The 23,913-nt window shown below is 43.1% G+C and overlaps 1 protein-coding gene across 1 annotated transcript; it reads right to left on the bottom strand.

Moving 5' to 3' along the window:
- Positions 1-2: 2 nt before the first annotated feature.
- Positions 3-23,032, bottom strand: RGMB (repulsive guidance molecule BMP co-receptor b). Its single transcript, XM_060093194.1, has 3 exons — positions 22,469-23,032; positions 16,623-17,131; positions 3-3,427 (listed from the first exon to the last, which is right to left on the bottom strand). Exons 1-3 carry the CDS (start codon positions 22,614-22,616, stop codon positions 2,759-2,761), a joined length of 1,326 nt encoding a protein of 441 aa, XP_059949177.1. The 5' UTR covers positions 22,617-23,032; the 3' UTR covers positions 3-2,758.
- Positions 23,033-23,913: the final 881 nt, after the last annotated feature.

Genomic DNA, 23,913 nt, shown 5'->3' with positions numbered 1-23,913 from the left:
CCACAGGATGGTATGTAACTTTATTTTTCTACCATAATAATTTAAAGTATTTACACACTGCACACTCACTGTTTTACATAGATACTTATTCATATACCTATGAACCACATCTAAAGGTTTCTTTGCAAAGACTCTACACACTGTGGGAGTTTCCAAGCATAACAAAGAGGAGGACAAAAAAATGTTTCGAGTCTTTTAAAGACAGCCACGTGGAGCATCTGTGAAAACCAGTGTTTTCCCACAAGTTTAAGCTCCCCCAGAAGACGTTTGAACAGCTACATCCTACCTATGTGTTAGTATGACCCGACACTCTTCTGGTTAAGGAGGATTTCAAAAACCAACATGTGCAAGTAGCATTTTCTTTAGACATTCTACGAAAGAAACTGGAGAAAATAAACCAGGCCCTTCTCTAGAGAAATACCTGTATTTCTGAAACAGTTATCTGTGGGGAGGGCCTCAGTGTCATACAGAGATACTGACTATAAAGGGAGAACAGCTAAATACACTGGTACTAATAATAGTGATGTAGGATGCTTTTAAGCATCCTTTCCAGGTAAATGATATGGCAAAACAACCCAATTTTCTTTTCCCAACTATTAGCAGAGGTGGTTGTTTTGCTTTCCCTGAAAAGGACGAAGGTATGTTAATCATATACACTCTAAACCCAGATACTGTAGAAAACTTCTACTGTTTTTACTTCACTTTTAGACTATTTGCACAAAAATAGTGGTTAGAAGTACCCTAAATATTCTTCCTTCATTCTACTCAATTATGTAACAAAATTACTAGCTAACTATAGCTTCTAACCTAGCACACAATTCTGTAAGTGAACAAAAGAAGTCACGGTTCAGAGCTGATGGTAGGTAGGCCCCCGGTCCAGCTCTTATACAAGGATAACAGGTTTGGGTTTCAACCCTCTGTAAGCAGGATGCCTTCATGATTTTCCCAGACTGGCCAAGATTATTCTCTCATGTACCAGAAGATGGTCGAGAGGAGGTTTGCCACCTCTGGATGAATCCACATCTCCATCCTGTGACTGATAGATCAGTTCACGAAGAAATAGAACTGCACAGAATGACATCCTCTTTCCTGCCAGTCTGGGCCTCTGGCAGTGCCACTCATCAACAGGACATTGCAAAAGAAATTACCTGGCCAACTAAAACTAAGCAGAATCTTGACCCAAATTGCTGTGAAATTTAAAGTTCACTAACTTTTGTTTGCATTTATGTAAACGATTAGGGTAAAGTATAAATATTACCACTAATTCTTGGAACCATACATTTACATTTTAGATGTAACAACATAAACCTACCTATCCTGGAGTTCATGTTCTCAGTTACTGTCCTTGCCTTTTGTTGGTGTTTTCCTTTTGCAAGAGGTGCCAATAATGGAATTGAAGAGGCAAGGAGTTTCTCATGTAGCTTGGTGAAATTACTATAAAGTAAAATGATTAAATAATAGTCACCTACAGATGTTAAGAGGGAGAGTATCTGATTAAATCGAGAGGCCACCTGGGGTGCAATACTGCCCAGTGGGAATATCTGGACTAACCAGCACCCAGAGTTAGCTACATACAGAGTCAGGTCAAGGAAGGACTTCTGTCATGAGCACCCCAGTCCACTCCATTATGCACACAGATATGTCAAAGGCTGTGAGGAAGGCCTCAGTGTGGAGGGCAAGGAAGAGGAAAACTTTGTGATGGGATCTGGGCCTTGATGTTAAAGAAAGAATCTAACAAACCCCAGTCCCTGGGGTCCTAAAGTGAGACTGAGGAGGGCTTACTGGGTGTGAACACAGGCAGCAGTGTGTTTCTGAGCCCAAACAGCCAAGGAAGAGAAGGCTAAGAATGTGGGCTTGCAGAAATTACAGAGATAAGAGCAAGGCATGATCACTCAATTTATGTTTTTGCGTTTTGTTCGTTCAATGTAGAATAGAGTCAAAAGAGGGAAAAGCTACAGTTTACACAAGGACATGGGATGACAAAAGTCTGAGAGCTGCCGGGTCTAGCAAGATGCCTGGTATCTATGAAATTGTCATCACTAGCCCCTTCTGACCTATAAAAACAGCAGTTTTCATTCAACCTACCATACAATAAGAGCTCAGATATAACAATCCTAGTTAATAAGAACTGTACTAACATTCTCCCCACCCTCTGAAAAAGTGACAGCTGTAAAAGAGGGAGAGGGCCTAGAATCAGTGTTTAACAGCCAAAAGCACCTGGAGGGGGGTTAACTGTCCTTCCACATCGAGAGAGGGCAGAAGAAGAGGGTAAGGTCCTAGTTCAAAGGAACAAGGCAGCTGCACCAGGAGGCGGCAGGTGAAAGCTGCGTGCGTGGGATAAGCAGCAGTGGGAAAGGACAGGAGGGCGCAGCCAGGAAGAGCTACAAACAACATCGCCGGTCATCTTCAAAGGGAACGCTGCGTACGATGTCTGTGCACGTGTACTATATACATACTAACCAGGTACACACATAAATATTTAATATATAAAAAATAAAGTGCTTTCTAACAGGTCCCCAGGCAGGGACATTATAAAACATTTCACAAAACTGCAAAACAAAATCGATACAATCAAAGAACACTACATCCAACAGACGTGAAAACAGTCAAACACAATATGTACAATCAGGTGGGTGTCCCAGGACAAACATCCTGTCATATACATGGTATATACATATATACTCTTTTACTCAATATATTATGACAATATATATTTTAAAATTTTGTTATAGACAAAAACAGAAACAAAAGACAACCCCTACAAAAACACGATAAGGATGGAGCACACGAGGCCTAGACTGACAGACAAATGGCTGTCTCCATGGGGAGTTCCGAGGCCACTGCTTGGGAAAATGTGCCAGCGCTCTTTCCTGGGGTGCAGTGACGCCACGTCTTCCAAGGCACTGTGGGCTGCGGCAGTGAAGTTGGCATCCCCTGTGGTGAGCAGGTCAAAGACACAGGACTGGAAATAGATGTCCTTCACCGGCATCTTCTCGTGGCATTGAGCATTAGCAGACTCCAGTGTGTAGCCAGGCCAGGCCTGGGCCGAGGACGTGTGAGGCAGGCTGTGCCCCAGGATGGCAGACACCTGGCCCTGCCCGTCATCGATGCGCTCGCTCAGGGGGCAGCCGTTCACACACAGCTGCAGGTCCTGACTCTCTTCGTAGGACATGGCCAGGTCTTCAGGCATGCGGACGGCGAGGGTCAGGTAGCGACCCAGCTGCCGCACGAACACCGTGGTCCCTATGTAGCGAGCGTGCATCTCCACGTAGCGGCCGCTCTCCCTCTCCACAATACGCAGGCTCTTGATGTCGCCGTCCCCTCCGCTGGTGCTGCCATCCACAAAGGCAGCTGGCAGGTCATCTGTCACAGCTTGGTATACTTTCTGATCTGTACACTCGCGGTGGGCTTTGAAGATGATGGTGATCTGTGGGAAGGAACGCGTACAAAGTTTAACACGGTGGGAGGGATACAGGACGGTGCATCCTTGTGTGGCAAGAGCTGCTCTCCATTCTGGAGTTGAATGGCTAGAGACAGAATCTCCAGACTAGGCCTCTTTGCTTCTGCCTTGCAAATGAATGGTGTCACTGTTAGGGAAACTTTTTAAAGTCCTATGTATTTGGAATGAGAATTTAACACAGATCCAGGGAATGTGCCTCAGGAAAAAATTTTCATTTTCCTAAGACAGAACAATGCTGTTGTTGGGATACAGGCAATTTTTATTGGTAATTTATATCTTGTCTCCTTCCAAAAACAGGTGAGCTGTGGTAGAGCTCTGAGAAAAAAAGATTCCGTTCTCAGTTATGCAGAAGCTCTAAGTGGCTTAATTAACAATAAACCTACCAGAACTTTGATTTCTAAAAAGTTTCTCCCTTGGTCGCTAAAACCATATCCCATGACTCATCACTACAAACTTACTTATAAACACTGAGGGAGGAAATGGAAAACTGAGGAGGGGGCCATCCCAGCAACAGCTACCAATCATGTGCCTCAGGAAAGATTTCTCTTAAGTCCCTTAATCAAATGTTTCACATGACTGACTAATCGCTGTGACAGCAAACTCACTTAGCAAATGCAGCTCCCAAGCACTGGCAGAGACTAAATACCCTAAACCTAGTTACAGCAAATGTTTTCCCCAAACAGCACGATGGCCCTTCGACTTCTCAGAAATCTGTTCCCCAGTCACTCTCAACCCTCCAAGTTAAGCAGACAATCATGGAGAAAAAACTACTGATAATACAAAAGCTTCCCTTTAGTGAACCGATTTTATTTCCTTAATTAGAACAATTATTTTAAAAAATGAACCTTGAACACCTTTGTCTCCAACATCCTCAACATCTCTGCCGCAGGGGATGGAAGGAAGATGACGAGGAAGAGACAGGGCCTTCTGGGTCACACAGGTGGGAAAACGGTCCCCAAGGGGAAAAAAGACTATGCTTTGAGATCTGAGTTATTGTCAATAACTGAGGTAACAGCTTTTTTTTTTTTTCAGATAACTATTTTATTTTAAATTAATTTTTACTGGAGTATAGTTACTTTACAATGCTGTGTTAGCTTCTACTGTACAGCAAAACGAGTATAGTTACTTTACAATGTTGTGTTAGCTTCTACTGCACAGCAAAACGAATCAGCCATACATACACACCTATCCCTCTCCTTTTGGACTTCCCTCCCATTTAGGTCACCACAGTGCATTAAATAGAGTTCCCTGTGCTGTACAGTATGTTCCCATCAGTTTTCTATTTTATACATAGCATCAATAGTGTATATGTGTCAATCCCAATTATTCTTTCTTCTTGAAGAAAAAAAAAAGTATCAGGTGACTTCAGTCAAGGAGGGAGGTAGACAAGCCAAACACTCTACAGATTACTCTGGATGGGGGGAACCTTCCACCTCGTGCAAGGGGGCTAATCAAAACAATAGACCCTAGTTAAAAAGGCCATGCCGGGCCCTCCCCACCCGGCTCTTTACAAGTCCTCACCACCACCCTCAAGTTTATGTCCGAAGGGCTTTTTCCCCAGCTCGGCCAGCATTTGCTCACACTATTTAATTCCACATGTTACCACCAGTGTTACCTGACTGGAATTTTCCAGCCATTTCATTTCATTTCAGCCAGTTATAAAGCCAGATCTGAACCAGCTGCACTGTAGCAACTGGTTAAATTCATATCCGTTGTTTGCAGCTGCAACTAAAAGCCAGACAATGCACTATGAAAATGCTTGGTTTTCTCCCTTCCTAATTACCCTGAGCCTCAATTTAATTTAATGACCAGCCTTCTCACATTTCAACACCTTCCTAACAACCTGAAGGAGGTGTACCAGAGATGATTCAGGAAATTTGTTGTGCATCCAACCATATGACCTTCCAGAGCAAGTGGGATTTTGAGTTAGATATCTAATGGGACTATAAAATAGATTTATTTGGTGGCTCTAAAGCCAGTTTGACAGGTGCTTTTTTAAGGCAAGCTGGGATCCCTTGGAGGTGAAAAAGATTTATTCAAGTAAATTCTGCACCTGAAGAGTTGCAAGTTAATACAGACGGCTACAATAAGAGTAATAGACTTTTCATACAGCCACTCTCCTCATTTTCAACTAGAACATCCACACTCAAAGAGTAAATGAACTCTTCTATAACAGCTAGGCCATTTGTCCTTCCAGTCTAACAAACCTCAAATTTAAACCAACTTGGCATTATCTGCAAGAATTAAGTACTTTTTAGTTCACATTAGGAAAAACAGACAAATTAGTTTTGTTGGGACAACACACCAGAGAGATCCAATTCCAAACAAGTTTCTAAAAAGGCAAGCAAGGGTCAATATTAAGACGAGTGGAATAGTGCCAGCTCTCACCAAGTCCACCAATTCCAACTCAGGAGTCATTTCAAACACTCTCACGTTATTGTCCTCTGCTATGCCTGTGACACTGACAGTAACTCCCATTACTTCTAGAAGATCAAGTAAAACTTAAAGCTTGACTGCTGCATACTTTCTACACTTACAAAATATTCCAGTTTACCTAATGGATTTTTGTCTGTCCAATTTCCTAGGAGTGATTTTCTCTATGAAACAACGAAGCTGGTATTTCTCTTGTTGTTCCTCCTTTAGGTAAAGTAATTCGCACGGAGCATATGTATAGAATTAGCCCTTGAATCAAGATGCTGAGGGTAATGAAGCAACCTCAAAGCATGAGAGAGGTTTCCTGAGTGGTCCTCTGTAGTTTAAGTAGGTACTGAAGAGATACCTAGAGATATAATCAATGTAGTAGAAAACACTAGGTAACAGTTTCACATGACTTAAGTTTTGTAATGTAATTTCATTCCTCATACAATTAATTACAACTCGAGGTCTTAAAAAGCAGGCACTCAGCCGTGAAGGGCCAGAAATTCATTTTCAGATTCTGTCTCCCTCTTCAGAAAAAAAAAAAACAAAATTTATTCACTCTCAATAATTCTTACTTTAAAAACACTCAAAATTTAATTGGAATGTTTGGTAATTCCACACGTTTTATATTTCCAACTAGCAGCTGTCAGAGGGTAAAAACAGGACATTCAAAATTGTATTCTAAAGCTCTCAAACAGATAATTTAAAAACACCAGCTATGCTGCTTACTTTCCCCCCTCTATGAACTGATCCATAAGCTGTAATAACTCAATTTGGCACATCTGTTCTATGCCACACCATGTATTATTGATGGATGGCATTTCTGTGCATTTAAAACACCAGTGCCTTTTGTTAAACCTCCCCCGCCCAGCCCCTCCCAACCCTCACCTCAGACAAACTACTCCAGTCCCCTCATTCATTTTTAATGTTTCATTCCCTGAGATCTTTACCACCCAACGGGTCTCTTAGGAAGAGCAAGATAGCAGCTACAAATCAACCTTTCCACACGAGTAAGGCAATAAGGATTTAAGGTTTGCTGTGAAATACCAATATTTAGAGGCAGCTGCCTCTCCTTTCCACCAGGAAAGTAAAAAAAAATTAAATGAAAACGACGCAGCCCAGAGAACCAGGCATTGCCTTGGCAATGCACAGACAGAGCTTCCCCAGGCTCAACAGCCTTGAAAAGTGCTGCACAGAAGTTTTCAAACAGTAGGATTCCCCACAGGCTGTGCACTTAACTATTTGTGCTCATTGTATTTTGGAAGAAACATTTATTGGTGTTTAATCAGGCCATCTGGCACTGCAAGTGCAGGACCTTACTAGATTTCTCTAATACCAGAACTGGACTTTAAGATCAAGGGACTCCATCTCTTGGATTAAGATGGGACCGCAAACCAAACTGAAAGTCACAGAAATCAGCCTGGAACATAGAGAAACAATTTTGATCTGTACCTAATTAAGATTCTACTTGTGTTAAGGAAGCTAAAATTAATTTTATTTCATATAATTAGCTGATATGTCTACTTCCTCAGATCCTCTGGGTGCAATTATAGGTTGAAAAAACAGGCGACTGTGGGAGAATAAGAGAACGCTGTGCCCATGGGCCCTTTGCTCTTACCAGATCAGTGGAGTACAGCCTCTACACTCAGTCCTCAAGGCTGAGCAAAACAAGAAACCATTCCAACAAGAGCACATGCTTCAAAGAAATAAATACACGTGTTCTATCTCCAGCTCTAAAACACATAATCTTAACTTCAGAGGGTCAGTTTTTCTAAATGTTGAGGAGTCTGAGCCTAGGAAGCTCTGAAGCACCATAAGGAAGTATCTCGGCTGTACTGGGGAGAACTCTGGATCTCTCTCCCTTTTGTGGAGCAGGAAACAAAAGCGTATTCATCTAGAATTACTTTCTGTTTGAACAGTTTCATACAAAATCTAGGAGAGTATATGTACCATACTTAAGGAAAAAATGTTGCATTGGTTAATAACTGATGTCATTGATAATTTTTCTGAAAAACTAAGAAAAAAATCCGTCAAAATCGATGAACCGAATGTAATTTTACCATTGCGACTCAGCCTACATATCAGCTATCTACCTATAGGAAATCTGAACTTAAGATCTACAAGAGTATAGTTTCTTAAGTAATTTCATTGGACTAGGACAAGATACTAACAGGAAGACAGTAGTACATGTGTTTAAGAGGAGGGTGGCAGGTTAAAAATCTTACTCTAGACTTCTTTTAAGTCCTGAATGAGACAATAAAAGTCTCCTATCTTCTAAGGATATCAAAATAGGTTTCTCTATGCTCATGAGTCTCTTTCCACAGAGTTCTGTTCTAGGAACATTTACAGGATTCCAGAGAAATGGAATGGATCAGACTTATTTATTCTTCAGTGTTGCCCTAGGTAATACATGCAGGAACAAGGGCTGCCTTGGCTGCTGGAGGGGTTCTTGGCAGCAGATGGAGAAAGAAGAAACCAAACCAGAGGGAAAGGACACCCACAGTTGAGGCTGTTAGGGTGGTCCAGGGGAGAAGCATTAAGCTCAGTGGCTGGAAAGAGCATGTGAGAGAGAAAGGGAAGCAGGCCCAGAGATGACACATAAAAGGGATAGGCAAAAAAAATGTCGACTCCCAAAGAGCAATTTCTGTACACTTAAAACAAGGAAGGCTGGAAGTAGAAATAGGCTCAGAGACAAGGAAATTGGCCAGCTTCCTTGTACAGACCAGAGCTGAGTTTGGGGAGGAAAGGCCTCTGGTCCTCACAGTCTTGGCACTCAGAGAACTCCAAAGGGAACTTCTTGTTTGTTTGTTGTGTTCGGACTTTGCATTGAGGAGGCCAGCAAATGTAGGAACTCACTACACTCCCAGATGCGAAGTTAGATATGTGTGGACAGTATTACAGGCCGAGGCTGCCACTGTGCTTTAGACCAGAGGCTAAAAATATTCTGAAAGGTGACAGCCAGGGCCAGAGGCAGTAACTCTAGGGGAAGGAATCTGCCCTAGCAAGTCTTGCTTTCAGGGATCTCCCTCCTAACTGGGGGGGGGGGGGGGGGGGGGATGGGCACAGGGCCACAGATCCCCAGGCTCTAGCAGGACCTCGGGCAAATGCTCTGGGCTTAGGTTCAGCACAGCTGTTTCCCAAACCAATGGGGATTAGGAAATCACAGTCTCATTGATCATTTTTCAGTTTGGGTGATTTAAAAGCAAAAGGGCTTGAAGGTCTCCACATACACTCACACTCTGTCACTTGTAGGTTCAATTTCAGGTTCCCAGGGCTATTAAAAAAAAAAAAAAAGCAAAGCCCAGGAACAAGGTGGTTAAGAGGCAGTGACCATATATTCCAAGAAGCCAGTTAACTGGAAAGTTACAAAACAATATCCTTCTGTCTTCATTTTCCTGAGGCAAGGAGCGGGGAAAGCATGGACACCACATAAATGCACATGTGTGCTTATGTGTGTACTCACACACACCTTTAGATGGAAAGACTAAACCCTGACCCCCTTTTCAGGAGCACATGCAGAGCAGATGGGAAGTTAGTATTTAAGTGCTGTCACATCAAGTCTATCCACGGCGTGCATACGAAGTTCCAACACTGAAAGAACCCCACCAGCAGTAGCAAAGGTACTTTGGGCTCCAACTCTTAAAATAACCAGCTAACTGGGACATGCAGAGCCCCTCTCTCCACAGACCCAACTTCACCTGAAGTTCTTTCTAGACCCAACAGCATCACGTTTTCACTACAAGGCTCTCCAGCTAAATTCTGCATCGTAGATGGGTGCTGCTATTCTTGTTAGTTATTACTTACTGACAAGCTGAGCAGTTTAAGAAGTCCTGAAGTTACCCCACCCATGAGAACACAAAATTCAAAACAGTGGAAGAGCAAGTTCTACTACAGTCAAAACAAATAAAGACAAAATGGGTAAGGTAGCATTTTTCATTGTTCAACACTGTAGGTAACTATCCCACATTCCGCACAGGCAGAAACTGTTTGGTTAGCATTAATTGAAGCCAACAAAAAAAGTACCAACCATCCAATGTTTCCTTCTTGCCCCTTCCTCTCAAAATGTTAACTCAAAAGAAAATTTAACAGGGCAGAGAGAAACATTTGGAAATGTGACAGAAAAACAAGTTCTAACTCTCAGCTGTGCATCAGACTTGGCCTCCTGCCTCTGGTTTAAACTATGAAGGAGTGTGCATTTGTTTTAAAGGAGTAGAGGCCCACAGCGCTTGCATGGAATCCTGGCTGGCTCAGGCAGGCGCTGGGTTGATTTCACTTATAAATGGGGGATTACGAAGGTCCTTTTTGTCCTTCCAAACCACATCTGGGACAGAGGGAGCGGCACAGAGAGATTCAAAATATAAAACTGACAAGATACACAGACACAAATTTTATACATTTTTAGACAGTTTCCACCAACATCTTCCGTGTTTCTTCATTCTATTCCAGAGAACAGAAAGATGATAAAAGACTCATTACCCAGATTACATGAATCAGTATGAACAATATAAAGGTGTATCTTGTTTGGAAAGTACAGCATAAAGAATAACCAAGGCAGGCCCGTTTTCACCTTACAGAATGATCTTTCACACTTACAGATACATCATGGAGCTAAAAATGTCTCCTTCTTTTCCTGCTTCCTTTGCCCACATATACTTTTACCTCCAGGCAATATGTTGAAGTTTCATATAGTTCTATGAAGCAAAGCTGAACAGTTTCTGGGCCTGAGACCTTACAATCCAGTACAAACGAGAGCTATGCAGGAAACAGAAAAGGACAAATAGGAATACTACCACCTGGAATTATAGCTGATTTCTGCTTTTCTGAAAACAATTCTTTAATGTTTCAATATTATCTCTACAATAAATAAATTCAGGGAGGATAAGGTTATCTAAGACGTGCGTTCATGTGTCTTAAAGATGAGATGGAAGCCTGGAAAAATGATTTTAACTAAGAACTGGTGACACTGATGGCCAAATTCCCTAGAACGCTTTCTGGTATTAAATCAAAGATCAACAACTTTTCAACAGTGGCAGCCAGGGTTCTAGAGCCTGCTAGGGTATACAGGAGTGAGGAGACCTGGGTGCAGGTGAGGGGCCACCTGAACAGTGGGAGGTGAAAAGGGAGACTGTGACAAATCCTAGGAGTAAGAACACTGACCTGTGATGGTGACCAGCGGGGACAGTCAGGCCCTGGGGACAGCAGCCCACCTCTCTGGCCCAACCTCCTGGTCCTTCCTGACACCCGAGACAACTCGCAGCACTTGGAACCAGCTTATAATGTGGGCCACCAATGTTCTAAAAAGAAACCCTGCAAATGGCTTCCCCCCCCCCCCACACAAACCCCACAATTCTCCACTGACTGTTGCAAAGTTTAGTTACGTGCTTAGACTGAGGCAGAGACAACATTCACCTCTGCATCTCCCATGCACAAGAGGCCCTTTAATGCTGGGTGTTTCAAATGCAGCACCACATTATACATTTTATCAGAGAAATGATTATAGTATACGAGCTGGGAGCTACAACTGCAAACTTCTTTCCCATCTGTTCTGCAATATGCCTCAACTGGTGTTACAACTTTTTTTTTTTTAGCGTTTCTGCAAAACAAGGAGGACCGTGACAAGATGCAAATCTTAAAAAGATGGCAAGAATTAGCTGCATAACAGATAATCATAACAAAACAAAGAGCAATCTCAGATTTTAAGGATTAGTTACAATGTATCTGCAAGACAGCTTGTGCTCTCTGAAAGGAAAGGGCTCTATATTCTCAAAGAAACTGCCACATGTCCCTTCTGTAACAATGTTGCATGTAAGCACAGTGTCCATGTATTCAAAACACAATCCAGCAGAGGGAAGGATGAGGCATCTTCCTTAGTCCACAAAAATAAGAATGATCACCACTGTGTAGCTCACATTATCTCCATGAAGATACTAAAAACATAATTGGTTACAAAAACTTGGCTACAAAAAAATGCACTAGGCCTAGGGTCAAGAGAGGACAGATTTCCAAACCTTGATCCAAAGATATGCCTAAAAAAGACAGTGGAAGGGCTTTGCAATGCAGGCGCGTCTGGCTCTGATTTTGTAACCAACAGAGAATGACCCAGAACATCGGTTTACATGCCCACATTTGGTTGTCGAACAACAGTTCATGCTAAGGGGCATCAGAAAGGAGCACAGGATCCAATCATGCTCTAGGACCCTACAAGTGAAGAGTATTTTATCATCAGGGAACACCTTGGGTTATACAGTTTGATGAAGATAGTAAGCAAGAATGGGTCAAAGGGACTAAGTCTTCCTGTATCTCTAGCATCATCAACCAGTGGAAGTTTTCAGGAAATTTCCCAGAAAGTAGCCAGAGTTTGAGACTTAGGGATAACTACGGACTTTCAAAGAGAGGGTCTCTTACCATGCTTTGGATAGGTACTGAAAGCTACTGCCCATGGGGTCACTGGGAGCTGGTGGCCCATGGCAGCAGCAAGAATTTACAAGGCACCTCAGAGTACCTGTTCAACAGCCACCTGGCTTGGTCAAGCACAAAGAACACACCTCTTCCCCGAAGTCAAACTGCCTGAAGGTAAACCACCTTCTCTCACTAAAGGATGAAGTACAGAAAAATCTGAAGATCTATAAAAGGACCTGCTGCCATCTCAGTCACCCCTCCTACTTGCAGTTTTGTTTCACTGAGTTTGAAGAACAGCATACGAAAGCTAGAGTGATGAGAAAGGACATGATTATGTTAAAACAAAAGGAAAAACAAAGCAAAGGTATACCAATTATTTGTACAGAATAATTTTTAAAAATATTGCCACTGTTTAGGTGTGTAATAAATTCATCCTTGAAATTTTTTGGTTAAAGGAATCATTTTAAGTGCACCCGAGAGATTGGTGCTTTTAATACATGTTACTAGGAATACATTTGTAAAGTGCAGAATCCTTTCATAAAATAATTTATACCAAAATCACCTTCTGTAATCATGGCATATACAATTCCCTATTAAATCCACATAAACAGGGATACATAGATACACAGAATGAAGTAAAAAGGATTTGAGACTGAGAGGCTGGCAAAGAGAATGTGGAAGAGAAGGTACAGAAGCCCAGCATCCCCACAGATGACCTGGTTATTTACCTGTGTGAGGCCCAGGAGAGATACTGGCATTGTGTCCCCTCCCCCACCCCCAGCCCCAAACAGAAACTGCTTTTCTTCCCACGTAGCCAGCGCTGCCAGTTCTAAGCCTGCCCCCTCTCTCATCTCTCTCCCGCAGAGTGCCTGCAGGCCAGAAGCTGCCCCTCACAGCCAAAGGTGTAGAATGTGGCCCAGAGCTGACATGGATCTCAGCAGAGGTGAGCAGGTGTGCCAGGAACCCCGGCAGCCCCAGGGCGGGGAGAGATGAAAAAATAGCCCTGGTGTCCCCTTTAGGAACACATCTAGCTGGCTAGGTGGCCAACCATACAGACTCCTGGGAAGGGATCCCCAACAGGCTGGTGGAGGGCACGACATAAACCCAGCGGCCCTGAGAAGGCATACCTGCACGCAGCATGACCGATGTTTCCCAGGGAAGGGGGAGAGAAAGGAGACAAGGGAAGATGAGGCCAAACTGTCAAGCACTGCAGGTCTTGCTGCCCTACACTCACTGCTTGCCAAGTGGATAAGGAAAAGTCTTAGCTAATAAATGACCCCTTGAGTATACAGGTGACTCTGTAGTTCAGATTTTTTCCCCCCAAGCTTTATCTTTTCATAATGAGGTTTGAAACGTGGGTGTTTAGGGGCAGGTAGAGCTCACAAAGACAGCCTTGAAGATGACTTGCTTAAGAAGCCAGGTTACCAGGACTGAGTTGCCTTAGGGACTTCCCTGAGCAAAACACCTGAGTCTAGTGCTTCAGTTTAGTGCCGAAGGTGGTGAAATGAATGTTTGCTTAAATACTATAATTTCGGCATCACAACCAGCCAGCCTCTATGATATGACATCATTGGTCAGTCTTTAAATCTAGTGACACTGAGCACACAGGTCATTAAAAATGCTTGACCACAGGATGACACAGTATCTGCAATGTGCAGTGCTGGGTTATCCAATAGCTGGTCTATGTATGTGTTTAACGTCTCAGTAAAGCTGGGACTCATATAAAAAATTCTTCTTAAAGGTTTCTTGAAAACAGTATTACAGTAGACATCAAGGGAAAAAAATTAGATCTTTTGGGGAACTTATTTCTTATGTACTTTTTTGTCTCATTGTTTTTTTTTTATTGCCATCATTTTTTCATTCCTTAGAATTTTTAAAAGGTTTTATTTTGGCCCTGTGTTGGTAAAAGGAAATTGCAGTGCAAAATTTTAGGCCTTTGTTTGGTTTCACCAGCAGAAGCCATACCAACATGGAGACAGGCCCTCAACAGTAACCTTCCAGATGCTTTTGGGGGCTTTGGAGAGAGTTACAAAAAGAAGAAGGAAAAAAACAACTACTAGAGGTCACAGAGTAATTTGTTGCTGAACAGCATGGTCTCCAGATGTGGGGAAATACTTTCCAATAGTGCAATTAAACACCAAATATTCTCACTGTCTGATTGAATTTATGTTAGAGGATACTTTTTCCCCTCTCCTTTCTGGAATGGGTAAAATCTTTGATCCTTACCAAAGTGAGGGAGAAAACAAATTGTATTTTATTTGCTAAAAACTATGAGATTCAACCACAAATGAAATAGAATGCTCTAAAGTCCTTCAGTGTCAACTGTTCCATTTATATAATGTTAATACGCATAAGGTAACCAGTTGTCCCCAAATATTTTCAACATGATCAGTAAAAAGTATACAATTTTGAAAGGTTGAACACCAAACAGAAGTGACATGTGACTGGATGGAAGGCTTGGAAAACAAAACTTTGGGCTCGTGAAAAGAAACAATATAGCTGACCCCTGAACAACAGGAGGATTAGGGGCAAAGACCCCTGTGCAGTTGAAAATTCACATATGACTTTATAGCTGGCCCTCCATATCGAGAGTTCTGCACCCAAGGATTCAACCAACTGTGGATCGTGTAGTACTGTAGTATTTACTACTGGATAAAAATCCACGTAAGTGGACTGGTGCAGTTCAAACCCATGTTGTTCAAGGGTCAACTGTATTTTCCCATGCACACAGCACTTATTAATCTCAAAAGTATCGTTTGAAGGATACCACTCCAAGCCCTCAATTATTTACACAATGATTTTGATGATTTTCTACATTCCTAATGGAACTGTCTTCTTGAATTTTCAGTGTTATGTCTTTCCAAAGACTATTCCCAGGTTTTATATCCTATGACTGCAATAATGATGGATTTTTTGCCCATGGTTTGTCTTATGACTTCATAATTATATTAACTTCATATCATACCATACAGCAAATACATATTTTAATATACAGATAGGAAAAGTTATTTGCATACTTGTAAAACACAGAGGAAGAAAAGTTTGAGATATAAGATTTGGAAAGGTAAGCTTGGGCTTTATTGGGAGTTGAAGTGTAAATAGTTTTAAGTTCCCCTAAGATGTCTAGACCGATGTAATAGTCTTTGTTCAGAGCAATGACTTCTAATCTTAGATTTGTGACAACCCTGGGGTGTCTCCATACATCTCTGGAGGTGCTGTAAAATTCCCTCCACAAAATGTCAAGTAAAATAATTTAAATTCACTTAACTATGCCGCATATGTGTGGAGGCAAGGGAGGTGCCCTGGAATCAAAAGAACTGTCGTAAGTATTATAAAAGCTTGTTCCCTGTCAATTATATTTTAGTCTAAACCAACTGATGAAAAGATGAACAAAGGAAATCAAGCAAGATGAGAAAACCTGTATGTGTGATTTTGTGGTTGGAGGAGACAGTGAAGGAGCTGCTGCTTACTTGGGACACTATTTTCATGGACAACCCTTTTTGACTGCTTTATTTATTAACACCTGAATCAGCTCGGACTGGCAACTGGAAAGCCAGTCATAGCTCCTCTCCACCTACTTGCACTAAGACACTGGTGCCTTAAAATTGACTTAGAGGATCTCTATTCAGTATTAGTTTCTTTAAAATAAACAAACAAACAACAACCACAGACACTGGCAGCTAGACAGGGTAAGCTTAACTTAACTATGTCAGTTTTCCCCTCAGGCTGACTTACATTTTTATCCTGAGATTACATGGGGTTATAAATCACTGCTCTGCAATATCCAATTCTTAACTTCCTTGGTCACCACTAGGTTAGGAACTAAAACACCACTGTGGGCTTGCCACTGAGAAGCTGGCTTATAGCCATTACATTTTACTATAGCTTCCAAGTTCCCAATAAAATTTCCTGATGGGTTACTGCCTCTGGCTTCACAGCGTTCTTTATTCAGAACACCCATGTCAGTCATCTGATAAATCTGGACATGGATTTCTTCAAGAGCCACACACATCTGCACTTAAAAATGACACCACCGAAAAAAAAAAAGAACTTTTTTTTTCATTAAACAGGCCTGCCTTTTCTCTAGAGAACCCAACTTCAATGTTTACTTTTTATTTTTCATATCACTGCCTATTTAAATTTAGACCCACATTTTACATAAGCCCTAGAATTCCACTGAGAAATTTTTTTACCAAGTCATTTTCATTTAATTCTTCATCCACCCTGCGTGCCAAGATGACCAAAAGAAGCTCCTTTTAAACTAGGTCTTTTGTATCACACTTCAAAAGTTGTCTGAAGAATCAAACTCTGAAAGTTATAGGAAAGAAGAAAAAAGTACACTTGCCTTATCTGTAGCAGTAGCACTGGATCCAGGGACCACGGGCACATTCGTCACTTGAACTGAAAGATAATTATTATCTATGAGTGGCCAGGCCCCTTCCACTTTGCATGTCTGGAAGTGATCCTTGAAAGTTCTAAGGTGAGGATCTCCGAACAAGCCACAAAAAAGGTAATTGGGAGGGTTCTGGTCCCCTCCCCTGTGTTCTCTGGCTCCCGCATGGCTATGATAGTTACAAGGGTCATGGGTCACTTCAGGGTTTGTGGAGGATGTGGGTCCGTCCTTAGAACAGTTCCTCTGGCTCATGAGGTCACTGATACCCAACACAGCAGAATGGTATACTAGGTTACCACGGCAGGCTTTTGAAGTTCGCTGGGTGCAGCCGGCATAGGCACGCAGAGCCTTGCAAAACTCAGAATCAAAGCCATCAATGGCAGAGTTCAGGTGTGAAGTCAGGGACACAAAGTCCGTGGTACATTTCTGGATTCGACATTGGGCTGGCTGTTGGCAGTCACCTATGAGAAAGAAGATAAGAACAAACATTTTTTAAATGCTTCACAACTTCCTGAGCTACATGAGAAAATGACATTCTCCTCTGGGAACTGTTTGTTCTATTTCATATACTCCTATTTTAAGAAGGCCTTCAGAAATAGGGTTGTATTGTGCTTCTTGGCCTCTCACAAAGTAAGCCACTGGGAGAAACACTGCATGCAGCTAGTTAACTTGAAACTAAAGCATAGGCCATTGTGAGTAAACAGGAGTCTAGCCCAGTGTTCTTAGGGTAAAATTACAAGGGAATGATAAATGAAATATTTTATCAACTTTGCTATTGTTTATAGATTTTGAGAAAGATGTCTTTGCTTTAAGACCAAGTCAAAGATATGAACTTTGTTTTGATTTTGAAAACTGCATAAGTAATTTGCTTTGGAAATCACTGTCTATGCACAAAAACACGAGTAAAGCCTGCACACCTCAGGGAGGGGAAACTCCTAAATTACAGGATGATTAGTTAAAACACCTTTACCCGATTCTAGTATGGCTATAGGCAAAGAATATCAGGAAAAAATCCAGGTACTAAGTTATTCTGCATTTCTTGAGGAATGTTTATCAACAAATTGCATATAAATTAACACTTAATCTCCTGTTTTCTATCAATACAAAGTGTAAATGTTCCCTTAAAAAAATGAAGTGATTGATTTGACCAAGCTAGGTATTCACTTATCCCATAACATCAATCACACTAGGATTCCAGCTCCTAAACAGTTCACCAGTAAAAGTACACTAAATCAAAAAGTACATAACACTGACAGGTGATCCCACCAACTATGTTTTTTTCCAGAAACAGAACCAGAGACAGAATTATTAGAGTATATATAAACTACTTTTTCCCTAAATCAACAATTCACATAAACTTAATGATTTATTCACATTAACTTAATGATTTAAGTCAAGCTAAAATGAAGTAATGAAAAATCATGTGATTACTGCCCTACTATTTAAAAAGTCAGTTTTCAAATTATGGTATGCCCCTAGCTTCTCATATAAAAATTTGTAAAATCTCTCAAAGCACAAAAAACACAATGAACTGCCAATACTAGTCAGTGGTGTGCACCAATCAGTTTAACACTATATTCCTTAAAATGGGAACACGAGAACTACTGAAAAGAAAAACAATTTTTATCATCCACCTCAAATTTTATACAAATGAACTGTAACATGTATTTGTATTACTTGCACATTCTTTATAGGTCTCTCAACCATGGAGGAGCCTCAATGTCAAGTCTTAGGTTCCTCATACGAGAAATGAGTAGGTGGTTCTACAGTAAACTCTGTGATCTTTTCTAGGCATAAAATATCTATTGTGTGGGGGGGAATCAGTCAGTAGAGTATTATTAAATGTATAATTATTCAAGATTTAGGCATAACAAAACTTCAGGATAATATCAAGATTTAGTACTTTATCTGATAAAACTAACCCTAATAATCATCTTAGAAAGATATTTTAATCTTTTCAGTAGTAAACTGCTTTTTTTTTTTTTTTTTTTTTTTGCGGTATGCGGGCCTCTCACTGTTGTGGCCTCCCCCCGTTGCGGAGCACAGGCTCCGGACGCGCAGGCTCCGGACGCGCAGGCTCAGCGGCCATGGCTCACGGGCCCAGCCGCTCCGCGGCATATGGGATCCTCCCAGACCGGGGCATGAACCCGTATCCCCTGCATCGGCAGGCGGACTCTCAACCACTTGCGCCACCAGGGAGGCCCTGCTTTTAAATCTGAATAAAATAGCCTGTAATCTCTGCTCATGGCATCAGCTGGGGAAACAAAGGGTAGGAAATGACAACCTCTTAAGGCACTTCCCCAACCATTCTTAAATTTCAAAAACCAAAAAGGGAAAAATATAGTCAAGACTGGATATTTGATTTAACACGAGTAAAAGAGAAGATGAAAATATTTTAATATTTTGGAGCTATGAATTTATAGCTATCACTAAATCACACTTAAAAAAATCAAATACATCTTTATGTGTTTGGTCCCTTTTATGTTGCTCATTCCAAAGTTGATATTTATAGAATTCCTCTCTATAAAGTAGATCAAATCATTTTTCAACTATTTTTACTCAAAAAAGCAAAAATGCGAACAAAAAATACAACCAACCAACAACCCCCAAAATGGTATTAAACCCATTTTACAGATGGGAAAATCAAGACAAAGCGACACTAAGGGCCTTGTCCTGGGTGGATTGTAAACAGCTAGTATGAAGCCCAGAGCATGGTGCTTTTCCTCAAATCCTGTTTTCATTCCTCCACATGTCACATCTCTACTAAATGCGATTCTCAAGACAGTACTTGATAGCTTAAAAAAAGACGTAACTACAGTATTTCTTTTAAAATCAGTTTCACAGTAAGCAGTAAGCAAGAAAATAAAATATGGGCCAAGATCAATCAGTAATGAACAGTTCTTGGACAGCATATAAATGACAGCACAAGAACTTCCTGCTAAACTTGCAGTGCCTATTCTTTTTTATGGCCTATAAAATCTAGCCAAGCATACACTTACTAATAATTATTTCAAATAGTCATAAAATATCAGAAGTAAGACCAGCATGGAAATGCAGATGCAACTGTTCAGGAAGAAAGAGAAAAGCAGAATTTAGATTCCCAGCTCCTTTTTTGTTCCTTTCCTTCCTCCCCCCTCCCTTTTTCATAGCAGGTGGGTGCCAATTCCTTTGAGAAATCTCACATAAACCAGAACTCCTTGGGTTCCTTTGTTTTGGATGAGGTTTCTAACAGACTTTTTGAATAGAGGTGATGGGAGGGAGGAGGGCTAAATAGAGAGAAAGTGCATTTGGGTCAGCAGTTTCAGCCCCATCACAGGCTCCTGTATAATGACTAATTTGCAGCATACACCCAGAAACATCCAGCCTTCATGAATTTATAATGACAATGCGCACTTCGCCTGTTATAGGCCGGTAAAGTAAGCCTCCTGTCAAAATACCAAGACAATGCAGAGCAGAAACAATTTCAAGGATGCAGCCAAGAAGGCCATGAAGTGTATGAGTAAGCAAGGAACTCCCATATTGGATCTCCATTCAGGAAGTGCAGAGATTTGCTTAAGGAAAAAAAAAAGTGAATAAAAGCATTATTTTCATTTCCCAAGGGCAGAATTCAAAATCTGCAGCTACAGATCTATTTTTCAAATCAGATCATCTATGATGTGACAGTACTTTCATTCCGGTAAATGAAACTTACTAAGGGATTTGTGGGTCTATAGCTTTCATTAATGATCCAGACAAAAAGACCTCACCATTCAAGACAGTTTCCTCAATGTCCGGACTGCACGTGTGAATCTGCAGCCCAATCACCAGTTTATAATAAAAGAAATCAGATATGCTGAAGTGAATTAAGTGAAACGCAGAGCCATATGGGGTACAGAGGCAAATTATATGGATCCAGGCATCAAACATATGGTAGCCCATCTGTAAAGAGCACCCGGCTAGGTTCCCTGCTCTGAGGAGAAACAACCCCTGCATTTCAATAGCACTGCTCTTCAAAGAAATCTCTCAAAAAGGAGCCCTCTTTTCTATAACCAGATTAACTGCTCCATTCCAACAAACTGTCCACAGATATCACTCACCACAGCAACTCTGGGTAGAATCTAATGGTGACTTCAGCGTGAGTACGTTAGGATACTGAGAGGAGTTTCACATTCCAAGTTCTTGAACTAAGGCACCTTAATTTTCTAAACTTTTAAACCAACTTCTTAGGCCTTTCATGGGCCACCGAAGAAATCTTCAAGGACCACATTCCAATCCTGTTATAGGACCCAATGGCAACTAAAGGAAACGATATCCAAGTAGTCAAGAGGGACACAGTCCTGCCTACCACTTCAATTTCCATTTCAAGAAACCTACACTTTGACATTATGGACACATTTTTTTCACACAAAACCCTCCTGAGTAGATTTTTTGACACGTCATAAAAAAATTTTCCATGTAACCATAAGCAAACTGACTTTATTTTCTAAGGTTCTAAAGTCACTAATTTAAAACCTTAATCATTGTAAAACTTGCTATTTACACTCTCTATTAAGACCTCGGTTTCCACAAGTGACAGTGTTAAAATGCAGCTGTTACATCATAATGCAAAGTTATGCAAAGTAAATTAAGTCGCCTCCTCAAATGCCACATTTCCCCCCCCCCCCCATTACTTAAAAGACCTCCTGGATTTTTAACACTGCTGCTATGACTTAATAAATAAATAAGAATTACTCCGCACGGTTGGGTGGCATTAAAGTTCAGTATTCTCCAGATCAGAGCGTTGTGACTGCTGTCCTACAAATACAGGACAAAAAGATCTCGAAGGAAAACTTACCTAATGCTCTAGGTGTTCTCAAACTAAAAGATAAATTATCTTTCAATTTGGTATTAAAAAAACATTCTTTGTCTAGACCTGCTCCTAGAAGTGGTATTTATTAGTAAAGAGGGTCCTAGATTTTCCCCCCAGCTTTATTGAAATGTAACTCACATATAACATCGTGTTAATGAAACGATTTTAAAAAGAAAAGTAGGTTAAAACATGCTAAAAGGCTCATCTTCGCTAAGAAGAACGAAGAAGGCTTACTTCGTTAAGAACAGATTCCTCACCGCTGCTTCCATAGGGGAAGCGCCAAACCTCCAAAAGGCAAGACATCTGTCAACCTCTCCTGGACCCCGAAAACACGCGGCTAGCCACAAAGCACGAGTTTTTCCAAAGAGGCTGAAAGCTGAATTAAAAGCAGCTTTCGCAAATATGAAAGAAATCCCAGTTTAAAAAAGTTTAAGTTACTTCGAGTTTAACCCCCAGGTTTTCCAGCTCTGGTGAAAATCTTTCCATCTGGTGCGATTTCTTCGCCTCGTCGCCACCCCCAACTCCAGAGAAGCAGCACAAGGCTCCTAGTCACCCCACCGAGGCGGCGGCGGCTGCGGGAACCTGATCCCAGCCTGACTTTCAGTAAACACCAATGCAGAGAGCAATAAAGCATCCGGAACATTTGTCTCGGGTGCGCAGCCCCCGCCCGCTACATCTTTGATAAGTGGCTGTTGGAGGGGAGATTTATCAACGGTCCGAGCAGAAGGCGGGGAAGGCGGGAGGGAGGGGAAGAGGCCTCTCCTCTGCGCCCCGGGCGCTCCGTTCGGTCAGCGGGTGTGTTCCCGCCGCCGCCCCGCGAGCCCAGCTAAGGTGCACAGCAGGGGCTAGTGAGGCCTTTCCCGTCGCGCCACGCCGCCTTCCGCCCCGGGAAGCGCCTACGGGACCGGGGGTGTCGGGAAACAAAGCACTCGGCCCTAGAGCTGGCTCCCCTCGCGCGCGCGCCTCATACCTGCGTGAAGAAGCCCGAGGCTGAGCAGCAACAGAAGCAGCAGCGCCAGGGGCGGCGGGCAGAGCCGGGGGCGGGGGCGCTGCTCAACCCCGGCGGCAGCGGCGAGGGCGGCGGCGGCGGCGCAGGAAGATGCTGCTCTCAAGCCCATGCCCGTCCATGCAGGTCTCGTGGGCTCCGGCGAGGGCGGCGGCGCGGGCGCCGTGGCGGGTCCCGGGCCGTGGCTGCGGCATGGGCCGGAGGACGCGCCTCGCTTCCTCTTCTTCCTCCTTCAGGCCCGCGTCGGACACGGGCCGCCGCCACCACCGCAGCGAGCAGTGCGCCGCGGGCGGAGCGAGTTGGCGGCGGCGGCAACAAGGCGCAGCGGCATCGTGGCGGCCAGAGACGGCGGCGGGCGGAGGGAGAAGGGGCGGGAGAGAAGACACAAAGACCGTGAGCGAGTGCGGGGTCCGGCCTGCAGCGCGCGGCGCCCTGGCCGCGGCCAGCGTGGGCTCACCGGGCGTGGAGCTCGGATGTGGACGAAAAAGAGGAGCAGCCAGCCCCAACCAGCGGCCGCCGCCGGCCAGGATATCTTTGCGCGTCAGCCCAGCGCTCAATCAATCTCAGCCCCTCACTGCCGCCCCGCCCGCCCTAAACTCGCCAATCCGAGTCGTCCCCACCCCAGCCTCGCCCCTCCCTCTAGCTCCATTGGCTGAGAGGCGGGCGCTCTGGGCCCAGCCCGCCACTCGTAGGGCCCAAAGCGCCCGCCCCCCCGTGCCTCCTCCTTCTTTCTGCCTGCCCCGTGTAGTTCGAGTTCCGCGTCCGCCCGCTGCGAGTCCTGTCCTTCGCGCCCGGGCCCAGCCTCCCTCCGGCTCCCTCCTCTGCTCTTCCCTCCACCCTCTTCTGCGATTTACAGTTTCCTCGCGCCCAATTGAAACAGGCAATAGCAACTTTGTCCTGGCGTCGTTACAAAGGCACCGGCCTTTGACCTCTCCTTGAATTAATGTGATCAGGTTCAACCTCCCTCCACGACTTTTATTAAAACATTTTTTTTTCATCACCCCCACTCAGTCCCTCCAGCTCCAGCTACGGCTCCGGCTCCTTGGAGAAAGCGGACGCTTTTACCCTGAGCCTTGCGGCAGGTCCCTTCGCAGCCAATCACATCTACGGAACCGCGTTCCTAGCCTGTTGCGGACTTTTGGTAAAGCTAGCACCCAGTCGCGTTGGAAATCCGAATGTGACCCACGGTCCGGAACAAATCGGATGGGGTGGGAAGGTACCCGCCAGCTCCCGGCGTAGTTCGCTGGCAGCCGTGCGAGGCTCCGGTGTTCTTGTTCCTTTGACATTTCCCTTCCTGAAAGCTGCGGGGAGGGGTCTGAGAGCGGGCGAACTTCAACGTGTTCGGCTACAGTGTAATTAGATTAATGAGGATAGTGAGTTTTTAATGCAGTGTAGAATAATTATGCCAT

This window comes from Mesoplodon densirostris, chromosome 3, assembly GCF_025265405.1.
Source record: "Mesoplodon densirostris isolate mMesDen1 chromosome 3, mMesDen1 primary haplotype, whole genome shotgun sequence".
NCBI lineage: Eukaryota > Metazoa > Chordata > Mammalia > Artiodactyla > Ziphiidae > Mesoplodon > Mesoplodon densirostris.
The sequence above is the reverse complement of the archived record's forward strand: the minus strand, read 5'-3'. Positions and strand labels throughout refer to the sequence as shown.

Excerpts from the sequence above, each read along its gene's own strand:
- RGMB (XM_060093194.1), bottom strand. The coding sequence starts at position 22,616 with ATGGGCTTGAGAGCAGCATCTTCCTGCGCCGCCGCCGCCGCCCTCGCC. Across the intron at positions 17,132-22,468 it reads CCTCGGGCTTCTTCACGCAG|GTGACTGCCAACAGCCAGCC; the intron begins GTATGAGGCGCG and ends TCTTTCTCATAG. Across the intron at positions 3,428-16,622 it reads GTGCTACTGCTACAGATAAG|ATCACCATCATCTTCAAAGC; the intron begins GCAAGTGTACTT and ends TCCTTCCCACAG.